The sequence below is a fragment of the Notothenia rossii genome (assembly GCF_949606895.1).
Source record: "Notothenia rossii genome assembly, chromosome: 1".
In the NCBI taxonomy this organism is placed as follows: Eukaryota; Metazoa; Chordata; class Actinopteri; order Perciformes; family Nototheniidae; genus Notothenia; species Notothenia rossii.
Window position 1 is genome coordinate 7,246,412 of NC_136912.1, and position 22,815 is coordinate 7,269,226.

Genomic DNA, 22,815 nt, shown 5'->3' on the forward strand with positions numbered 1-22,815 from the left:
TTTGTTTCGTATCGCTCAGGACTGATCAGAGGATTTGTTTAAAAATAAAAACTCAATCTGAACACAACTGCAGCTGATTCTCGTGAGTCAATTTCAATCAAATCTGCTGCTGCGATGTTTGTGTTTGTCTGCAGTGCGCCACTTTTTGACACTTTAAAAAGCTGACTGTCATTTAATTTGGTCCGTCATTACAATAATAAATGTAAGATCTAAAAATGTATCAATGAACTATCTTTTTCCAGAGCTTTCAGCAGCATTTCATGGACTTGCTCAGTCTGGAGATCAATGTTTCAAACATCCATTTATCAATTATAGCGTCAATTAGCAGCCTTTGGACCAAGGTGTTTTGAAACTACTCGAAAAGTCTAAATATTTAGGAAGCAGACGGCTTGTAATGTTTCTAATCTTTAACACAAAGTGGCTTTAAATATATTTAAATATCAGTCGTGATGTCGGTGGCGATCTGCAGACTGTACAGAAGGAGTGAATCAGCTGTTTTCAGATCAGAGAGTCGTTCTGCTTTCCTCTCCGTCTCTCTCCTCGTTCTTCCACTGTGCGTTTGCTTTAACCCTCACACTGTCTCCGTCCGTCTCTCCGTCTTCTGCTGCATTCTCCTGTCCCCTCGTCTGTCAATGAAACAAATACAGGACATTTAATCAAATACTTTAAAGGTCCCCTACTATAATCTTTTTTTCATCAATATATCACAGGTCTCAGATATATCCAGAGCCTGTCTCTGATTGGCTGAAACACCAAACAGATCATTGCAGCATTACCCATAATCCCCTCTGTTTCAGCCCTGTTTCCAAAGTGCTGATTCTCTGTCTGTTACTTTAGATGAAAATAAGGAGCCCCTCCCCACGCCCCTCTGAGAGACATTTGGTTAAAAAGAACTCAATGGTGCTCGAGGAGGAGATTCAGGTGATAAGGGGGAGGGGGTTACCTTGGTTGCTGATTGGCTAATGGTTACACAAGCCAACACATCGTTATGACATCATAAAGTGGCCAAAATCTGATCAGCTCATTTTCAGACAGGTTTTTATGTAAATGGATCAGGACAAAAAGAGAGAGAATCTTTGTTCCTGAAACTTTCAGAATCTCTTTCCACAGAGGGGACACATGTTGATGTAGAGGACACATGAAGAAGAGGGGACACATGTTGATGTAGAAGAGACATGAAGAAGAGGGGACACATGTTGATGAAGAAGAGACATGAAGAAGAGTGGACACATGTTGATGTAGAAGAGACGTGAAGAAGAGGGGACACATGTTGATGTAGAAGAGACGTGAAGAAGAGGGGACACATGTTGATGTAGAAGAGGGGACACATGTTGATGTAGAAGAGACATGAAGAAGAGGGGACACATGTTGATGTAGAAGAGACATGAAGAACAGGGGACACATGTTGATGAAGAAGAGACATGAAGAAGAGTGGACACATGTTGATGTAGAAGAGACATGAAGAAGAGTGGACACATGTTGATGTAGAAGAGACGTGAAGAAGAGGGGACACATGTTGATGTAGAAGAGACGTGAAGAAGAGGGGACACATGTTGATGTAGAAGAGGGGACACATGTTGATTTAGAAGAGACATGAAGAACAGGGGACACATGTTGATGTAGAAGAGACATGGAGAAGAGGGGACACATGTTGATGTAGAAGAGACATGAAGAACAGGGGACACATGTTGATGTAGAAGAGACATGGAGAAGAGGGGACACATGTTGATGTAGAAGAGACGTGAAGAAGAGGGGACACATGTTGATGTAGAAGAGGGGACACATGTTGATGTAGAAGAGACATGAAGAACAGGGGACACATGTTGATGTAGAAGAGACATGGAGAAGAGGGGACACATGTTGATGTAGAAGAGACATGAAGAACAGGGGACACATGTTGATGTAGAAGAGACATGGAGAAGAGGGGACACATGTTGATGTAGAAGAGACGTGAAGAAGAGGGGACACATGTTGATGTAGAAGAGGGGACACATGTTGATGTAGAAGAGACATGAAGAACAGGGGACACATGTTGATGTAGAAGAGACATGGAGAAGAGGGGACACATGTTGATGTAGAAGAGACATGGAGAAGAGGGGACACATGTTGATGTAGAAGAGACATGGAGAAGAGGGGACACATGTTGATGTAGAAGAGACATGAAGAACAGGGGACACATGTTGATGTAGAAGAGACATGAAGAAGAGGGGACACATGTTGATGTAGAAGAGACATGAAGAACAGGGGACACATGTTGATGTAGAAGAGACATGGAGAAGAGGGGACACATGTTGATGTAGAAGAGACGTGAAGAAGAGGATTTTAGATAATTGGTGACCTTTAAATAAACATTCATGCTAGTTAACTTGAGTATTTTCATTTCATTCTTCTTTATTTCACAGGGAAATGTTGTTCTTCTCCTGTCCAGTTCATGTGTTGATTCAATCCTCCTACTTATTAATCTAAATAAAGTCTTTAAAAACCCTCTTGGATCAGCAGGAAAACTCATCATCACAAAGCTGGAACCGGGCTGTGTTTCTTAGGAAAGTGAGGAAAGGGTATGAGTTGTCTTAGGACGAAGCTACAAACAAACGATACTTCTATATGTTGAATATGAATAAGAGTATGATGCGTTATGTAGATTAAACGACCCATCATCATATGAAGGAGTTAACATTAGCACCACCAAAAATATTAATCCAGAAACAAATTAAATAATAGTGAAACACTGACAGGCTAAATACTAATACTGTGATACTTAAATACTTATTTGACTTGTAGTGTTGTTTCAGGGCTGGGTAATAAATCAATATTGTGATATTTGACACCAGTGTTTTCTGTTTGATTTAATTATCACATTTGTATTTGTCTTTCTGAGTCCTTATCTCCAGATTATTTATCAGAATCACAGTATGTAAATATGTTATGGAAGCACCAATAGTCAACCCTACGATATCCTGGTAATATGTAATATGGATGTGTTTGATAATGTCAAAGACTTTGAAATACGATATCACAAGCTGACTATCAGTGTTTATATTGTGACACTTGAATGAGTCTTCTTCGTACCTGTTCAGACGCTTCCGCCCCGTTCAGAGACTTGTTCCTGTAACAAACAGATTTCATTAGAAGTCTTCAGACGGACGCTGAGAGGAAGAGTGAGGAAGACCATGAGGAGTTTGTGGAGGACTCACGTGTAACCTTCAGCTTTTCGCCCGATGTCAAAGCTCTCGTCGTCTGAATCCTGCTCGTGTTTCTGACTACTCTTGAACCTGAGAGAGGAAACACGTCGTCATTTTGAAATGTGACGGACACTAGGGCTGCTCAATTAATCGTATTTTAATCGCGATTACGATTATGGCTTGTGTTAAATGTTGTACAATTATGTGCGCCCTTGCTCATTGTGTCCTGCAGAGGGCAATGTTGTCTGCAGTGCGTCCAGGACGTGACGTCACTGACTATACCTTGCACTACCAGTAGCGTGGCGTGGGGAAAAATTTAGGGGAAGCCAATTTTTTTGGAGGGGGGGGGGGGGGTGGTCAATAACGTAACCAGATGAGTGATTTCAGCGCCCGGTAACATTTTACACACATTTGTATCATACAGATGCAGGACTTTTACACGCCTGTTATCTGACCGACAGGTCCGCACGCACTCTCCAGCTGAAACTCTCTCGTCTTATTAATTTAAGCATTTCTTATTAATGTATGCAGTCAAAATCCTCAAGTTTCTGCTTCAAGGAAGCACTCTGTGCAATGGTCTCTTTGTCCCATCCCGGCTCTGTCATAATCCTGTCAAAAGCGATACAGAGCGACCCGCGTCCTTCATGGATGGCCTGTACTGCGCGGCTTTTAAAGTTCCACCTCACAGCAGAACCCCCTGGTACACGCACAGCTCGATCAACTTCAGACAGTAGTGCTGATCTCTTACATGAACGTGAGAAAAAATTGTGGAAGGCATCGAGATTGGCAAAAAACAGTTTGGCTGCTTGAATGTTGTTTGTGCCTTAGCATAACAGTGGATGAATAGCGCATTGGGGCAGTGTGCTTTCACTAAAGCCTGAACGCCACCGTGCTGTCCGCTCATGCAGACATGAGCTCCGTCATAAGTCTGACAAATCAATTTGTTTGTTGGACTGTAGTTCCCGATGGCTCTCATGAAAACTGATGTTACAGCTTTTGCGTCTCTTTCTAAGCCGACATCAAAAAAGCAGAGGAAACGTTCACACACACTGCCTTTTTCATTCACGTATCTGATTATGATAGTGAGTTGGCACTTATTGGAGATGTCTGATGTGTCATCCACTTGTACAGCAATGAAAGGACAAATCTTTATTTCTTTATCAGTCTCATCCTGGATACAACGAGCTATGCTCTCAATGATGTCATTTTGTATGGAGTTTCATCTGCTTTAATTTTTAGTTGCTGCTGTAGCGGAAGTTTAGTGAAGTTATGCTTAATTAAGTATGCCAAATCTCCTCCCTCCATCATGCTTCATTTGCTTGATCATTTCTAACGGCGGTGATGACAGTTACAGTACTACGTAGTAAAACTGATGTCGATGCGATTTGATTGGATTGTGAGGAAAGGGATTTTGCCTCACAATCCAATCAAATCTTCAGCCTCCAGGGGAAGCCGGAGGCGGCCTGCTTCCCTTGGCATGGCCCTGACCAATCACAGATTGGCAGGGGCATGACGTAGGCCTCATCTGATTGGTCAATCCCTCCATTTTTTTTCACCAAGGGAAGCCAGATTTGGCTGGCCTCCTCTCGCAACACTGAATGCAATCTACTGTTTCACCATAACATCTAGAGGGGCGCTGTTTCACTCTTTGTAAAATACTCAATGAGAATGGGAGAGAGACGGAGAGACGGTCCGGCAGGAACACACAGCAAAGGAGAATTACCGAAACAAAACAAAGTGTTTTTATTTATTTATTTAAATTATAACTACAATCAGAAAAAACAGGGGAAGCCTGGCTTCCCTTGGCCTCCGGGAGAAAACGCCACTGTGCACTACATGTGGCCTCTACCTTATCCGTTTAGATTTTGTTTGGATCGAGAGCTGAGCGGCAGCACAACCGCATCTCTCCTACCACGATAAATAAATATGCCTAATGAAGGCTAAAGGAAGCTGTCTACTACTGAGTTCTATTAAATCTCCACCGCAACGCACTCCGCATAACAGCTTGCAACGATTACGAAAACAACGTAATCGAAATAAAACGATTATTTTTGTATGATTATTATTAATCTTTTTTTGTTTTTTTTGTTTTGTTTTTTTTCAGTTGAATTATATTTAAAGTTCAGGGTAATCAACTGTTAAAAACATACTGTTCACATTTTTTTTCTGGTTGTTGGATTTTTTCAAAGTCAATGAGTAATCGCATTTAAATAATCGCAATTACAATTATTGACCCAAATAATCGAGATTATGATTGTTGCCATAATCGAGCAGCCCTAACGGACACTTCTACCTTCATTCATCCTGAGTCCTGGGAGGATTCACGCATTGAGACGCTGATATTTAAACATCAAACATGCCTGAGTTATTATCAGGGTTCGCAAACTTTTTCACCAATGATTTTCAATGGCTTTTCCATGACCTTTACCTAATTTTCCATGACCCAAAAAATTACTCTTTCATTTAGCTAGCAAGCGCTGCCTCGCCCATATTCAAAATATTGAATATTTCACTACACAGTTTGCATTTAGCACGTCTTGGGTCAATGTCTTTTGATAGCCACTTTGCTACTTATCCTTTAGAAGCCATACATTGTTCAAACTGCACTTCCCTGGCGTCTTGCGAGCCTTATATCAAATAGTAGCTCCTACAGACTAAAGCCACTTTAGACATCTCTCACCAGCGAAATACTGCGCCATGTTACGTTTCATTACTATACGATACAATATTTATTATCATTATAGTATCACTATCTTGTGAAATTCCATGACTTTTCCAGGGCCTGGAATTTGCATTTTGAATTTCCATGACTTTTCTAGGTTTGTGATGACCGTACGAACCCTGTATTATGTTAAGCTTTAGGAAAAGGGTTGATGACATAAAAATTAGAAGGATTTAGGATACAAGTGTTGATTTTAAATAAGCATCGTTAATCACTGAAAGGGGATCTCTTATTGTTTTTTAAGTCCTTTTTTTGCGAACAGTAAAACATGTGTTGAGTTGAAGAGGTTTTGTCTGGGATGAAGGGACAAACCCTGGGGCATTAAAGTCAAACAGTGTGAACATAAAGAGCTCTTAGAGGAAGGCAGGATGTATGAAAAATGGATGCAGAACTTTGACATCATGCGATAAATAAAATAAATGTAAGTTTATTGAGAATATTTTCAACAATCTAATAATTTGCCGCAGACAGAAAATCGTCAGAATTCTGAGATCGACCCATAACGTAAAAAAATGACTCGTATTAAACCTGCATTGTGTCATTTCTCTCTCCACGGGGTATAGATGATACCGACATGCTTTAATGACGACCTCTCTTCTCTCACCTGATGATCAAGGCCACAGCAACGATCAATCCCAGCATGCTCAGCGCCAGCAGGACGCCCAGAGCGATGATTGCCGGCTGGCTGGAGTCGGGATCTTCAGGTTCTATCTCCACATCGAAGTGCAGCCCCTCCCCGAACACTTTGATCAGCTCCGCCCTCACAGCCGCCGCCTCGCTCTGAAGCTTCCTGCAGGGGGGGGGAGGTAGCACACATATCTTCTAACTCAGTGCTTCTCAAAGTTCTTTCAGTAATGTACCCCCTTTGAAACATTTTCTCAGCCAAGTACCCCCTGACCGACCCCGAACATTTTTTAATAGAAAAAGCCTATATAGATAATTACAATATAGTGATGTTCCATCAGCGTGTGATTGGTTAACTCCTTCATGCATGAATTACAACAAACTAAGGATATTTTCATCTTTACGCATGGAAAAAAAGAACATAACGCCTTTTTTTAATTGAAATTATATATGTTTAACAAACCAACGAACAAAATGATATATTATAGAAAACTATAAAATACAATACACACACATTTGACATTTATATGAGGACCCCCTACCAAAACATAACATTTAAAAAATAAATAAAAGCAGGACATGTTTAATTAAAAAAGCTGGAACCGTGACATTTTTTTAAACATTTTTTCCTAGGGACTAGATTGTCCAAATAGGCAATTTCTCTCTCTAAATCTACTAATCCTTTCAGCTGATAAACTGTTCTCATGTCCTTTATGACAGAGTATCATATTTTACCAGCTCATCATATGCCAACATCTGAATTGTATACTGTAACTATGTATCAAAAAGAATATTTTTCTTTTACGTAGAACGGCATTAGAGAAAAGGAACTCGAATGTGTACTTTAGTAAATGTCATTTGTAATGTTCCACACCTGTAAGCTACGGTATGACATCTTCAGTCTGATTCAGGCTGCTTTGTAACAACTTGTAAGTAAAACTCTGCATGTTAACGTCAATATCACAAATCAAACAGCAGCTCTTACTGTGTGACGTCCTCCGAGGGAACCACCTCCCCTTCGTCCTCAGAGATGAAGCTGATCAGAGTCCTGACGGAGGCTCTGGCTCTGGACGATCCTCCGTTGGAGCTCCACACCTCCAGGATGTTCACAGTGAGGTCCAGAGCTGCACCCAGAGACCTGCAGGAGACACATGTTAATAACATGGAGAAAACATATCACTGGTCTCCGGCTTGAGCTTCAATCTCAAGATCCATGTATTTGTTATCCTCTCCAGAATGGAAGTAGTCATCACATACAGAGCATCAGCTAGTTCCTGAACAGTGTCCTTCACATGCTGATATCCAAGAGAGGGAGTTACACAGTCACAAGATGGAGGAATACAGGTTCTTCTAAGTAATTATACATCCTGTCATTTTCAATACTGAGTTTTTTCTGAAAATGTTGGCTTTTTTCTCTAAATCTCTAAATTCTGACTTTTTCAAAAAATTCTAACTTTTTCTCAAAATCCTCACACAGTCACAAGATGGAGGAATAGAAAGCAGTATTCAATGTTTGGTTCAGATGAGCTCCACGTCATAAATGATCATGCTTGTCATATATCTCTCTCCATAGAGGCTGAATCATCATGTTAATCACATAGCTATCATATGCCTCAAACAGTCCTGATGCTCTTCTAGGTAATCACACATCCTGTCATGTTCACAGCTGCAGTTGGGATATCTTTGTTATCATGTGTACTCTGATACTGGAAGAGGACATTCAGTATTTCCCCAACATGATCTCCACCCTGAGAGAAACTCCACTCACTTCTCCAGCTCTGGGACCTTCTTCTCCACGATGTTGGCCGGCTGGTTGATGGAGATCACGACGATGTCTCCGCTGCTCGCACTGCCACGCACCTCCACCTGGGGGCAGCAGAGAGTAATTTACATTACATCAGTTAGATATGGATTAGAGCAGGAAGAAGGCCTCCAACTGTTTTTAGCTGTATCATTTATTCTTCGTTCACCTGCCTGGAATAATGTCTGTGGTTAATTTAAGATGAAGAGATTTTAACAGTTTGTTCGAAGTAAAACTCAGGTGTTTCCATAAAGAAGAACATGCAGCAGAAACCTTTATTTATAAATATTAGTGATTATTAATGTCTAACAGGACATCATTTGTATGGAAACAGCTTTCACCATTCCTTCATAAACAGTTAATCATATTCGTTTAGTAGCTGTATGTGTCTTTCCACATTTGTATACAACCTTTTAAAAGTTATTATAGTTATATAACATTTCATACTTTCAGGAAGTTTTTGTTTTAATTGTTTTTCTTTGTACAAACGTTTCTCTTTTTATATAATATGTAAGTTTCTACTTTAAACTGCACTCTACCTCTGTTCCTACATTTTCTAATAAATATTATCTTTTGTATTTAAATTCTCCTTACTGAGTTTATGAATGCACCATTTTACCCAACAGCAAATTCATTGTTTCTGAAAATCCTAGAATAAACTACATTTGGAGTAGCATTTGAGTCCCTTTCTAATGATTCAGGTTCAGGTGATTTATTTGTACCTGTAGGTAGTATTGTTTTGCAGATCAAAGACAAGGTATGCATTTTGACACACGTTATAAAACAACACACACACATCTCTAATAAAAGTCCAACCTGCTCCGTCACGTCTAAAAACATTTAAAACCACTAGTACCAACCGCTGCTTTTAATTGATATATTCTTATCTCACATTGCACTGTAACTTTTATTCATGTCCCTGTGTTATTCATTTTGTATTATCTTAACTTAAATTAGAGTTTTAAAAGGCCATTTTGTAACATGTTTCCGCTGCACTATTTCACAATGTCTTTCATTTTTGTAAAGCACTTTGAATTGCCTTGTGTTGAAAGGTGCTGCATAAATAAACTTGCCTTGCCTTATCTTACGAACATGATCATTTTACAAAGTTAATAAAAAAATAGGCCTTGTTTCCGTAGCATCTGTGAGACGCTGCCACAACTTGTTCGTTGTGTGCTGTGCTGAAGCGCAAGTGTATTCATTTGTATTTATACATTTGACATCTATGTACCTTTACTTGTATAGTGCATTTATTTTGTACAGACTGCTGATAGATGTGTATATAACTGACTGTTTGCACTCTGGTTAGACCCTCTTAATTTTGTTACACTCACTGCTTGCATTATGTAATGACAATAAAGTAATCTAATCTAATCTAATGTGTGCGTTGGCTGCTGTGATAAAGCTGTGTTCTGTTATATCACATCACCTCCACCCTGGTTGTGGCGCTCAGCCCTCGCGGGTCGGAGGCCTTCAGCTCCACGGTGTTCAGTCCGGAGAGACTCTGAGCTGAGACGACGAACAGCAGGCCGGAGGACGGGTCCACGGCGAAGAACTGAGAGTCCTCTGTCAGACTGTAGACCAGCTGAGACCCCTCCCCCAAATCAGGGTCCGTCGCCTGGGGAGACAGCACACATCAGACGAGACTTACCTGGGTCTGAATACCACTTCATTTTCTCTTCAAGCTGAGGTGTTTCTTTCCACTTTCAGTATTTCATTTATCATTCAGTTGTGAATTAATGTAAAATCTGTACCGCAGTTTTTACATTAATTCTCAATTGAATGATAAATAAAATACTGAAAGTGGAATAAAACACCGCGGCTTGAAGAGAAGATGAATGAATATTTAGACATAATGTAAAAACTGTACCGCTGCTCACTGTAAAGTTTCTACTTTCATAACCCGTCCATCTTTGTTTCTTGTAGTTTGTTCTTTAATCTGCTCTCTTATTGCACTTTTAGTGTTAGTGTACAGTTGTATTATTATTATTATTATTATTATTATTATTATTATTATTATTATAGTATCTTATTTAACTATGGCACAATCATTTCTTTCGGGATAAATAAAGTCTTATCTTATTTGATATATGTGACATATTTCAACATTTTACTTGCACTATTTTCTGTTATTTATCTATTTCTTCTTGAGCTTGTTAAGGTATTTTTAAGTCTTAAGTATACTGAATAGTATGTAGCACTGTTGTGGGAGACAGAGACTCTAGATTTGAATTACTGTAGTTTTATATAAGCTTATTCTGAGTAAAATGATGAAGTGATGACACGTCGGACAGGTTTAAAAAAACTTCAACAGGACCGAAGTGTTTTTCTACTTTATGACCTTTTTTATGGCCTACTATTCTACGTGACTGTTTATTTCCTAAGGTCAACAAGTGGCTGGAAGAAGTAGAGAATCAGAATCAGGACCAATATATGGTATTAAAAAGTGAATTTACAATATCAAATAGAGGGAAATGTGGTTGAAAAAAAACTGTTTTAAGTTAAGTAAATATAATGTAACCATATTATTAATTTAAATATGAAATAGATGATGTTTTGAGGAGAAGTTGAAGTAGTCCTACTTCTATGGTAAAACATAACAGCCTGATTGTTTATTGTTTATTTATCACTTGTATATAGACTCTTATGGCACTACTTCTATTCTATTTTATTGTATTTACTTGCACTATTTATCTGTTTTATTGTGTTGCGCTGTTGGAGGACTCTGTGACCTCAGATTTTCATTGTCATAAATACACTGTAACTAGGTACACATGACAATAAAAGCCTTGAAACTTGAATCTTTATGTGTTGATGACTGCTCTTTGTTTTCTGTAATCTCGAAGGATAACAACACGTTTAAGGTAAATGACGTGTTGAGAAGTGAACAGGACGGGAAGTGCAACAATGTGTATCGGCACAATAAAACATAGCCTAATAATAAAAACATCGTCTCTGCTTATCAACCTCTCTGAGTTTACAGCCTGCCGTGTTTCGGCTCAAAGGTCATCACCGAGGAGAAACACGAAGCCTCTTATCTGGCTCTCTGACGGTTTATTACAGCGAGAGCTTCCTCCTGTGAAGAACCTGTTTTCCTAACAGCAGCTGGGTGTGTTTACCTTGACGTAGATGACGGGGGTTTTATACGGGGCGATGCTGAACACAGAGGCTTTATAAACCTCAGAGGAGAACTGTGGAGCCTCGTTCACATCCTCCACCTCCACTCTGACCTGGAAGAGAGCACAGCTTGTCAAAATACTGAAGACACTGACAAGAAATTAAAAAAGTTCTAAGATTTCTTGTTCTTTTTAGAAGCCGTTGACAAACACCCGAGATCTTCACAGAGATTTATTTATACAGTTATCACTTTAAGTACATTTTCCTGGTTTTTCCTACATACTTTTATTGAAGGTAGGGGAGGTAAGAATGGAGAAACCAGCTCGAGTGCGCTAGAATTTGAAGTACGCAGCGGAAACAAATCTGCCCCTTCGTTCAGACTTCCTTACAGAGCCCCTCCTCCAACACACGAACGCGCACATGACCAATGAGGGCACGAGATAAGTTTGTGCACAGATGGAAGGCTGACAGGCAGGTAGGCCATCCAGTTACTTTAGCCGGGCCGGCTCAGATGATTGGTCGTGCTTTTTACAGCGCCACGGCTTCCACAGATGAAATATTTGTATGTATTTATTATCAAAGCATTTAATATATTCATTGCTATCAGGATGTTAAGAGCATTCCATGGAATATAACAAAAAGTGTTTCTGAAGTGAATTACCTACCCCACCTTTAAGTGGGACTTTTACTGACTGAGTATTTCACTTTTTCTTAAGTAAATTAGTACTTTTACCACTTGGATACTCGTTAGAATAGGTTAGTCAACTCTGGGAACACGTTTCAACTTTGAGGGTTTCATCCACCTTTATAAAAATATATTTCTGTATATATAAAAGAAATATTTGTATGACTTTGCATCACATTTTGAGACATGCAATTAAAAGTAGTACATGCGTAGGTAGAGTAAGCAATCACAACAGGGATTATTTTCTCAGATAATCTGTTGATTATTTACTTTGTGTCAGCGGTTAAATGGCGACATTTCCTTCAGAATTACCCAGAGCCCAAAGTGACACCTTCAGCTGTTGGTTTCGTCCAAAACTCAAACCCTCAATTATTACAAATGAAAAGCCCAATGTCTTCATATTTGTGAAGCTGGAATCAGGTTTTTACAAATACGATTAATTTCCCATCAATTTCCTGATTGCTTGATGGACAAACTGTTACTGCTGTACTCATTCATTTATAACAAAATCATGTTTCATAAGCTCATCAAATGCAAAAACTAATGTCTAATTATTATAATAAAAAGTTAAAATAATGTCATTTGAGAATTTGTGAAGTAGAAGAGTGGTGGCATCACATTAAATAGGACCTAAAATGTGAAAAGAAAGCACTTAAGAGTTTAACTTATGCACCAACACTTAGCCATGGTCTGGCTTTTTTGAAGTAAATATGTCAGCGCTCATTAGTTTGTATCCTTATGGTTTATTGCACTTATTGTAAGTGGCTATAGATAAAAGCGCCAGTGCTAAATGTAATGTAATGTGTACTTTGACACTGTACTTGAGTAAATGTATTTGGTTACATTTCACAACTGCAAAGGAGTATAGCGTTTAAGAGTTCATATCAACTGTATATATACAATTTACTGCAGGTTATGGTTTCCTGAGTGAACATGAATATTCAGCACAGGTCTATGTGATCAATACGAGTGACAAAACGGACCGTACCATTGCAATGGCAGACGTAGGGGGGGAGCGTGTGTCCACTGCCTCCACGTCCAGGATGTACCAGTCCTGCTCCTCTCGGTCCAGCTGTGTTCGGCTCAGGATGGCTCCGCTGGCGTCCACAGAGAACAGGTCTGTGTGTGTCTTCAGTGAGTAAATCACGTCGTAAATGGGACTTCCTGAGGCGGCGGAGACCCTCCCCACCTCCCCCCCCGCCGGCTGGTTCTCAGGGAGGCTGAAGTTGTAGGAGGAGCTGAGGAAGGCCAGGCCCTCCGACAGGCTGGCGACCCTCAGGTTCACCACCACATCGGCTGCAAGAACACACAAATACAGAACTAAGTTAAAGTAACAATCAACTATCGGTTAACAAGCTGCTACTTTCTCATGCAAGAAAATACGACAAAAATATTCGTTAAAATCCCAAAACAAAACACGAGCGGCTTGATTAGAATCAAACAGATTTTAGGTGAATCAATAAATGATTTTGAATTCAAATGTTTAACTGTCTTTGCTTTATTGTCAATAAAAGAAAAATTCTAAATAAAGTGGGCCACATTCGCATTATGGTTGCACTCAAAGGGCCGGTTGTAACTTTAAGACAATATAATATATATATACATATATAAATATATAATATATACAAAATAATGTATTATATTACATGATTGCCTCTGCATTGGATTATTATCGGATAGAGGGTAAGAATAACTTCATAATTAACTACGTCTGAAAGCAGAAGTCTAGGGCAAATAATTGCAATTCTCTTCAGTGAGAATATCACAAAATGATTTAAAAAGAAAAGCCGAATTCAGAAAAAAATCAAGAAAAATAAGTGACATTTTGAGAAAAAAGTCAAATTCTAAGAAAAAAGTCAAATTTGAGATGCATTGTGGGACATGTAGTCTATGGGCAACGTGCTTCTGTAAAGCAACATGTAACCATTTAATAAACATATAATATTACGGGCCTTGAGTTTGACACCCCTGAACTATTGTTAAAAATATAATACATTAATATTTTATATATTTAAATATATATAAATATTATTGCGACTTCTTAACACTTCCTCCCCCATTTTAAACTTATATTATATATGAAATAATAAATAAACGCCTGACGTTGAAGCTCAAACCAGAACTTAAAGTGGAGGTTGAGTCACATGATGACGTCACACTGACCGGTGGAGTTCAGCGGGGGTCGGCCCTGGTCTGTCGCCATGGCCTTCAGCACCAGCGCGGTGTCCTCCGTCACATCAGCAAGGTCAGAGGTCAAGGTCACGGCCCCGGTCTCACTGTTCAGCGCCAGATATGGAGAACTTCCCTCTGAGAAACTACAAAAGAGAACCATAGCAAAGAGAGAGATTATACAGACACACTGGTCATTTCAAGAGCTTGAGAACAGCTTGAGAACAGCTTTGTGGAAATTAACTCATAAATGATCAGTTCTTAGAAACAGGAGTTCATGCAGAAACATTTTCAGGTCATCTGGGACCCAAAGCATGTTCTGAACAGAGAATATGAACTGCTACCATCTAATGGAGATCACTAAAGTCAGCCTGAAGCATCCTTTGTGCTCCAGTCGATCCTCTCAGTAAACACAGAGCTGATCCCAGATCAAACGCACGCTGAAGGCTCTTTGAGCAGCTTTTCTCTCACTGATGGTGCTGTTATGTTCAATGTTTGTTGTCTGTCTTGATATGTGTCTGTTGATGTTACACATGGAGCTGCTGTGATGCAAGGAGAATTTCAGACTTGATCTGACAATTAAAGTGTTATCGTATCGTATTTTCTAGACGTGAATTGCACCGAGATGAAAACACTCCATGTTCCACCATCATGAGTTCTTGACATTTCAAAGCAGACCTTGTATTGAAAGCAGAGTGAGTCAGCTGATCTGACCTGTATCTGATGAGCGAGTTGTTCCCTTGGTCTCTGTCGGAGGCGGACAGCGTCAGCAGCAGCTTCCCCTCCTCGGCGTCTTTGAGCAGGACGCTGATGGCGAAGCTGCTGGAGCTGAACTCAGGTCTGTTGTCGTTGACGTCCACGAGGCTCACTCTGATGGTGGTGATGTTCTGGTGCACAGAAGTCAGCAAAGGAGGTTAGGATTGTTATATCTCAATCTTTAAATAGTCTTTGTGTTTGGTATAATCGATTACAATTTAGATGATATCGATATATATATTAATAGTTCCTCTTCTTTGCCAGGTATCAGGTGCCATACTAGACCTGATTAGAACGACAGTTATCAACTTTGTTCAAAATACATTATATCATATCTGATTTTAAGCTGTCACTATATCCTTACAGAGGTGCATGAGACTGATAGAATAAATAAATAAAAGTGCTGAATTTATGAGATAGTCCGAATGCTCAAATGAAAACAACCAATCAGAACATGTCCCTTATTTGTTGTTTTCATCCGGGTGCAAGAGTTTTGCAAATGCCATGAGAAGCACAGGAGGAGGCAGAAGAACATTCATTTCTTCAAAGAATTAGTTTTCCTTGTGCAGTGCTGTCAGAAAACAAATGAAATGAAATGTTCTCTCTCCTTCGTCTCCTACCTCTCTCTGTGGGCTGCCGTTATCTGAGGCCTTCACCACCAGCTCATATGTTTCCTTGCTCTCCCGATCCAGAGGTCCGACTGCCAGCAGCATCCCGTCCTGAAACAACAGAAGAGGGAAGTTACTAAGTACATTTACTCAAGTACTGTACTTCAGTAAAATGTTATGCTACTGTGTATTTCTACTCCACTACATGTATTTAATACCTTTAGTTACTTTACAGATCTGGATGAATGATGTGAAATATAATCAAGTGTTAAATCAGACTTTAGTTCCACCTGGAGTAAATCCACAAGCTACCCTGCAGTATACAAAGTCATTCAAACTAGCTGCACCTTTACCAGCTTTGAGAACACTTTAATGATCAATCATTATAAAACATATCATATCTATTATTCTGAAATGGACCAATCTGCACAATGACTACTTTTACTGTCGCTACTTTCAATATATTTTGATGATAATACTTTTCTATACTTCTAATACTTTTTTTTTCTACTTTTACTTGAGGAACATTTTGAATGCAGGACTTTTACTGTGACAGAGTATTCCTACACTCTGGTACTTCTACTTTTACTCAGGTACAAGATCTGAGTACTTCTCCCACCTCTGTGCAACACCACACATGATGTTAGGACCTGAGCGCTGCTGACACAACAATATTTCCACAATCCTCTCTCTCATGGCCTCACCTCTCTGAATCTGAAGAGTGGGTGAGGGGAGTTGAGGGAGAGGGTGACTTCTCCGTTGGGGCCGAGGTCGGCGTCTGTGGGCACGATCATGAGGATTTCTCTAGGGTTTTTCTCGGAGTAGTCGCCCTCCAGGACCTGCAGGGGGTCGGGGATGACCGGGAACTGCGGGGCGTTGTCGTTGTAGTCGAGGACGGAGATGTTGAGCTGAGCCGTGGAACTGAACCCGTCAACCAGATGATCCACTGCCACCACCTGGAAACACACACAGGACATCAGGGTAAATCAAACCAAATCAAAATGTATTACAGCCCCAAATCACAAGAAATGCCTCAAAGGGCTGAGACAGAAAAGCAAAGACAAAAACTAAATACAAACGTCATAGCATAAAAACATTATACACCATTATACATCAAAATAAGTATCGCCATGTGATAAAAGCATTTGACTGAAGTGATGGTAATGTTGAACGGAAACTAGGTGATGGTATCTATATAGCGCTTTCACGCTCTCTGCAACCCTTCTACATTTACAAGTCAGCATTCACCCATTCACACAGAGGCAAGGGCTGTCATACAAGGTGTCACCTGCTCGGGGAAACCCAAATGCATACACACTCACACACTGTTCTGTATTTGCATCTGTTTTAATTGTTCCATGTCCTATATATATGTTGCACGGTTGGAGGAGCCTGTGACCTACGTTTTTCATTTCCATATCTACACTGTACCTAATGTGCACATGACAATAAAGCTTTGAATCTGTTGGCCAATTTGGGGTTACGTTTTGCCCATGACAGACATTCATGACATTGACAGAAGGGGCTGGGAATTAAACCAGTATATTTTTTATGGTATAGGATAGAGATGTCCCGATCCGATCACGTGATCGGGGATCGGAGCCGATCACGTGATTTTCAAAAGATCGGAATCGGGAGAAAAAAAATCGGGGATCGGGATTTTTTTTTTTTTTTAAATACTTTTTTTAAATTTTGTGTTCAATGTTACAAAACAAAAATGACCATGTTCAAGTCTTAAAGTCATCCTGAGGCCTTAGTTTTGATTTCAAATTACAGAACATCATGTATGTGTTGCTTCTTTGGGGCTTGTTTTCATAGACCTGGTTGCTTATTTCTCTCAAATCTGGCAACAGAGTGGGCGCAGTGTCTAATTGTAGCAGTAAGCTAACGAGTACTGATAAGCTTTATTTTGTTTTGATCCAATGCTGCACTACTGAACTGATCAATGCTGCTGTGAAAGAAAGAAGCTATATCCATGTTGGATAGAATATCCTATTTAAATAAAATAATAACCTTAAGGGACAACTTGAATGCTTTTTTTCTTTTTTTTCTCTTAATGCATTGCATAAAGATCGGATCGGGAAAAATCGGTATCGGCAAATTATCAAAATCAAATGATCGGAATCGGATCGGGAGCAAAAAAAGGTGATCGGGACATCCCTAGTATAGGACCATCTTCCTCCTGAGCCACAGCCGACCTGAAGTCAGCTGAGAAAAACTCTCTTCCCTGATATTTTTTATCCATTACAAATAAAATAAAAACTATAACACGCTGTGTAAAAAAGTTTAGTTATTTATTTAAAATGTATTTATTTAAAATGATATATAATTATTATTTATTGTAGATATTTTTTTATTTTTCCTGTCTTATTGTGCAGGGCTGTGAATACACTGCAAATATATTGTGTGAATTGTTAAGATATTATTATGAGAAATAGGTTAAAGTTACATTCACAAATATTTTCCAAATCTTAATGAAAGTAATTGTGAAGAAAACAGGGAGCAAACTGTTAGGATACAATGAGACTGAAAGTCCCAACATATTTTTACCTTGTGAAATGATTTGCTATATGTTCTACTTCTTATACTGTCTAATGTAGATATTTATTTTGGGAGACTTTCTTTCCATTATTAATGAAATGTTCATCTTAATTGGAGTTTAGGAAATCAAAATATCTCCATAGTGTTGTAAACTATTTTTGTTAACACAATCAATACCAAGATATGCAACAAAAAATGTATATGTATCAGGCAATGCTTTATTTGTTGTGGTACCATCCCAACTGTGTGGTCAGACCCACCACCTGTCTTGTGAGGTCTCCGGCCGAAGCTCCAAATAAACCGTCAGTGTTTGCCATCAAAGCTCCAGCTCTCCTCGTGTCTCTGAGTCCTGACTCCTATTGCTTCAGAAGTTTCCCCCACAGTATTTATATTTGTTTTGTTTTTGTACCTGTAAAATGTAGCTGTCCTTTGTCTCTCTGTCCAAAGTGACGTCCTTCCTCAGGGAGACCACACCTTGATTGTTGATGTTGAAGGTATCGTTGTTGTAGATGAAGTAACCGTCAGAGAATCCGCCCTGAAGAAGAAGATACGTGTGTTGAATAACTGCGCTGACTTCATAGTCAAAGGTAATCGCAAGCACTGGTTCTTATCTGAAGTAACATGCAGAATAATCGAAAAAAAGACAGGGATAGTCTTTATAAATGACGTCAGTGTGAAGCAGAAGTGCTGAGGTCCAAACTGTTAAGTGGTTAAAGCTTCAAGATAAAGAAACTGCGACTGAAAATACAAATATAACTGGGTCTCTTTCACCAAGCAGATCAGACAAACTACAAATCCGTTATTTGGAGTTGTGTATTTAACTTGATTATTTCCATGCACCCAGATCGAAGGAAGCTGAAAAGAATATGAGACGAATGCTTTGGAAACAAATTTGAAAATTAGAGGTTAATTCTTCATATTTAAGGCGAGCATGTCATTGTGCAAATAGGAGACAAGACAAGAGCTAAGATTGATGACACCCTGCGAAGTATTGTATTATAGTGCTGTGGATTCATGTTTTTAAAGGCACATTCTTGTTTGTCAGTGTCACAAGGCATACAACAAATTGTTTTAAAGGGAGTGCCTTGGAATATACAAATACAGATCATTGTATTTTTTTCCCAAGATCACCTCAAACTAAACTTGTTTGCAGTGCATGTAGCGCTCTGACGTTAGCATTGTCTCCAATCTTTCCCAAAGTAGCATACATTTAAAGTGATTTCTTCATTTTTTACATTACATACTGTTGTTTCATTATTATTGCCAAATTCCCTTTCAGAAAAAATGGTAATACAATTTCATTATTAGCAGAGGCTTCAGCTTTTTATTTTGTATTTAATTCATTCAAGTGTTGAAGTCAGAAGCTAAGGTAAAACATGACCTGTAACTGTACTCATTGTTAAGAAGCACAGTCTGTATTTTTTTGACTCACCTCATCTCTGTCAGTGACCTCCAGGCTCAGGATGGACGAACCCCCAGCCAGGTTCTCAAAGACGGTCACATCGTATCTTTCCTTACTGAACTCAGGAGCGTTGTTGTTCACGTCCTTCACCTTCAGCACCACAGAGCCGTTCCCTACCAGAGAGGGAGTCCCGCCATCAGAAGCCTGAACCAACAGCCTGTACTCCTTCACGCGGCTGTAGTCCAGAGGTTGGAGCAGACGCAGAGTCCCAGAGGAAGAGTCCAACTCAAACACAGGAGTATCTGACGAAGGACTCTGCTGGAATACACTGTAAGTAACTCTTCCATTTGCTCCTTCATCAGGGTCTGACGCTGATACGCTTAGCAGGATTGAACCCGCTGACTCTGTCTCCAGGACTTCAGCTTGATACTCAGACTCTGAGAACTTAGGGATGTGATCGTTGACGTCGGTGACTTGAATCAGCAGGGAGGCTGAGGCGGAGCGGACTGGACGACCCTGATCTTCAGCCACCACCAGCAGCTCGTACTTAGCCTTAGTCTCCCTGTCAAGTGAAGCAGCAACACTCACCATGCCAGAAACAGCGTCCACAGAGAACCGCCCCTCTCCTCCTCTCAGGGAGTATCTGATCTCCTTATTAAAGCCGCTGTCTTTGTCTGTAGCCGGAACAACAGTAACGTTGGACCCTAGCTCCGCGTCCTCTGGGACTGATTTTGTGACAGAACTCGAGGTGAAAACAGGACCGTTATCATTGACGTCTGTGACTTGAACTTCCACCACGGCACTGTCGCTGTGGGATCCGTCAGAGATGGAGATCCTCACAGTGTAGTTGTGTGGAGCCTCGTCGTAGTCTAGCTTCACTTTAGTGGAGAATTCACCACTGTTGGAGATGGTGAATTTATCGGGATCTGTGACAACCGTGAGAGTCGGAGGGTGCTCAGCAGATAGTGCGAGGAAGTTAACCTGAGCACACAAACAGGAAGAACAGGAAAAATGATTTGTCACTAACTTCTTTAAAGAGGCACTACCTTTGGAGGTTTCCCTTTCCTGTAGTGTGTTATATAGGTTTTTGTGAATGCAAATGGTCTGCAAAGGCTAAAATCCCTGTGTTCCCTCCAGAGAGAATTTCTCGATATTAACAACTTACCGTAAGAATAACAACTCCTGGCTCCTGCTCTTCTTCTACGGTGCCACGGTACAGTTTTTGTAAAAACTGAGGTTTCGAGTCACCAGGAGCACGAATGTTCACCCCAGCTGAGGAGGAGCGGGATATCTTGCCGCCTATAAGACAAGTGGGGAAGATGATCAGACTCATAATATTGAGTGTGGCGTAAAAAAAAAAAGTTGGACGTAGTTCCCTCGGATTCATCCACAGGATAAAAGCTTTCCAGGCGGGGCTCAGCTATGCAGCAACCAGTGAGGTTTAAGCACTTATTTTATCATATCTTATTTGAGGATTTTTATGTCTATGTGTTTAATATTACATTACATGTTACCTGTTAGAAGCTTTTATCCAAAGCGACTTACATACTCAATACTGTGGACAATCCCCACAGGAGCAATTTGGGGTGAAGTGTCTCAGGGACACAACGACATGCTGACTGCAGTGGGGTTTGAACCTTTCTCCCCTGATCCAAACACCTACGCACTAGTCCACTGCGCCACACGCCTCCTAATAACTCTGTTAAGTACTTTGAAATGCTGCTGTGTGAAATTGCAGTGACGAACTAACCTTCAAATCCCAATAAATAATTTGTGGTACGTGTCTTCATACGTTAGCTTGGAATTTGATGTGAAGCCTAAGTAAATGGGAAAGTACAATAAAGTAAATAAAGCCTTTTTGAAAGATGCAACTGCGTAGGGTAGTAAATCAAGGTACAGTATGTGACTGAGATCACCCATGTGTCTAAGTTGTGATAGATATATTATATGATCACCAGGACTTTTATACGGCCAAAGTCCAAGAAGATACAGTAGAGTAATTAAAATGAGTCATTGAAAGATTCAGACCACAGGGATCATTTTAGGAAAACAACAGAAACTAATTTGAAGGACATTGATGTTCAAAGTAGGATTAATGCTTTGAGCAACACAAATACAAAGAAATCGTACTTGTAGCTTCAAAAGTTGTGATTTTGTTCCGATTATCTCTTTAACCCTAACAGGCTAAATCATCACAATCAGAAAGGGTGAAAGTGCTGGATATTCAGAGAGATATTGCTCAGTTGTACCATCTCTGGCTGTTATGAAGAGGGGGAACTCCAAAAGCACGTTTTCCTTCAGGGGAATGGTTTTAGCCAGCGCGATGTTTCCACTGTTTTCATCGATTGAGAAGTAGCCGTCGTCGTTCCCAAATTCAATCGAGTATTTGATCTGCCCGTTCTTGTCGGCATCTAGATCTTCTGCCTTAACCTTTGAGATAAATAATACCAATTAGCCTCTGAGAGTCAACTGGGAATGACAGAGCAACAAATATCAACAGAAAGAAATGTCAACACAAAAAAGCTTCAAGCTTAAAACTATAACAATTTCATAGTTAACAATAATGTAATAACTAACCAAAAAGAAGACTATTAGACTAATCAATTAACATTGTGGAACATTTGGTAATGACATGACTTAATAAAGGTTTACATTGGTGTTTTATACTCTAAATTATAACATCGCAGTCCAATTTTCAGCTGCTGGTTCTTCGCTTAATTAAAAAAATTGTTGATAAAAAACATGGGAAATTAGGGGCCAGGTTAAAAACGACCAATGTTACACTTTATGACATTAAGTTGTAAAAAGTCAGGGTTAGTTATAGAATATTTTTGCCGTGAAATGCAGATATAACCATCAAATGTATGGCAAATGGAAAAAGAAAGGGGCCTCAAATTGAACCCTGAGGAACTCCATATTGTTTTCTGTATGGCAAATGGAAAAAGAAAGGGGCCTCAAATTGAACCCTGAGGAACTCCATATTGTTTTCTGGTGAACAACCTTCAAATATGATTTTCAATTTGTAATTTTATGTATTTCTTAATTGAAACGTAACTCTTTTTTAATGTTATTTACAATATTTCAATCAGAGTATCATATATAACCGTTTAAGCTTGCCATTTAACAAACGTGAGATTGATATTTGTCAATTATGTCAAAATGAGCCATGAGAACTATCTTTAAATGCATAAAAACAAGACAGTTGCTA

The 22,815-nt window shown here is 39.6% G+C and overlaps 1 protein-coding gene across 1 annotated transcript in view; it reads right to left on the bottom strand.

Annotated features, from left to right (window-relative positions):
- Positions 1-6: 6 nt before the first annotated feature.
- The window catches only part of LOC307036334 (cadherin-23), a 68,961-nt gene continuing 46,152 nt past the window's right edge, over positions 7-22,815 (bottom strand). Inside the window, exons 16-32 of the mRNA XM_079676560.1 lie at positions 21,857-22,037; positions 20,773-20,906; positions 19,638-20,588; positions 18,615-18,740; positions 16,369-16,620; positions 15,677-15,775; positions 15,015-15,187; positions 14,295-14,446; positions 13,120-13,427; positions 11,449-11,559; positions 9,759-9,947; positions 8,297-8,394; positions 7,514-7,666; positions 6,509-6,694; positions 3,195-3,272; positions 3,070-3,106; positions 7-626 (exon numbers count right to left, since the gene is read on the bottom strand). Coding sequence (XP_079532686.1) covers positions 504-626; positions 3,070-3,106; positions 3,195-3,272; positions 6,509-6,694; positions 7,514-7,666; positions 8,297-8,394; positions 9,759-9,947; positions 11,449-11,559; positions 13,120-13,427; positions 14,295-14,446; positions 15,015-15,187; positions 15,677-15,775; positions 16,369-16,620; positions 18,615-18,740; positions 19,638-20,588; positions 20,773-20,906; positions 21,857-22,037 — 3,351 coding nt within the window. The 3' untranslated portion in view covers positions 7-503. The remainder of the gene's footprint in view (positions 627-3,069; positions 3,107-3,194; positions 3,273-6,508; positions 6,695-7,513; positions 7,667-8,296; positions 8,395-9,758; positions 9,948-11,448; positions 11,560-13,119; positions 13,428-14,294; positions 14,447-15,014; positions 15,188-15,676; positions 15,776-16,368; positions 16,621-18,614; positions 18,741-19,637; positions 20,589-20,772; positions 20,907-21,856; positions 22,038-22,815) is intronic.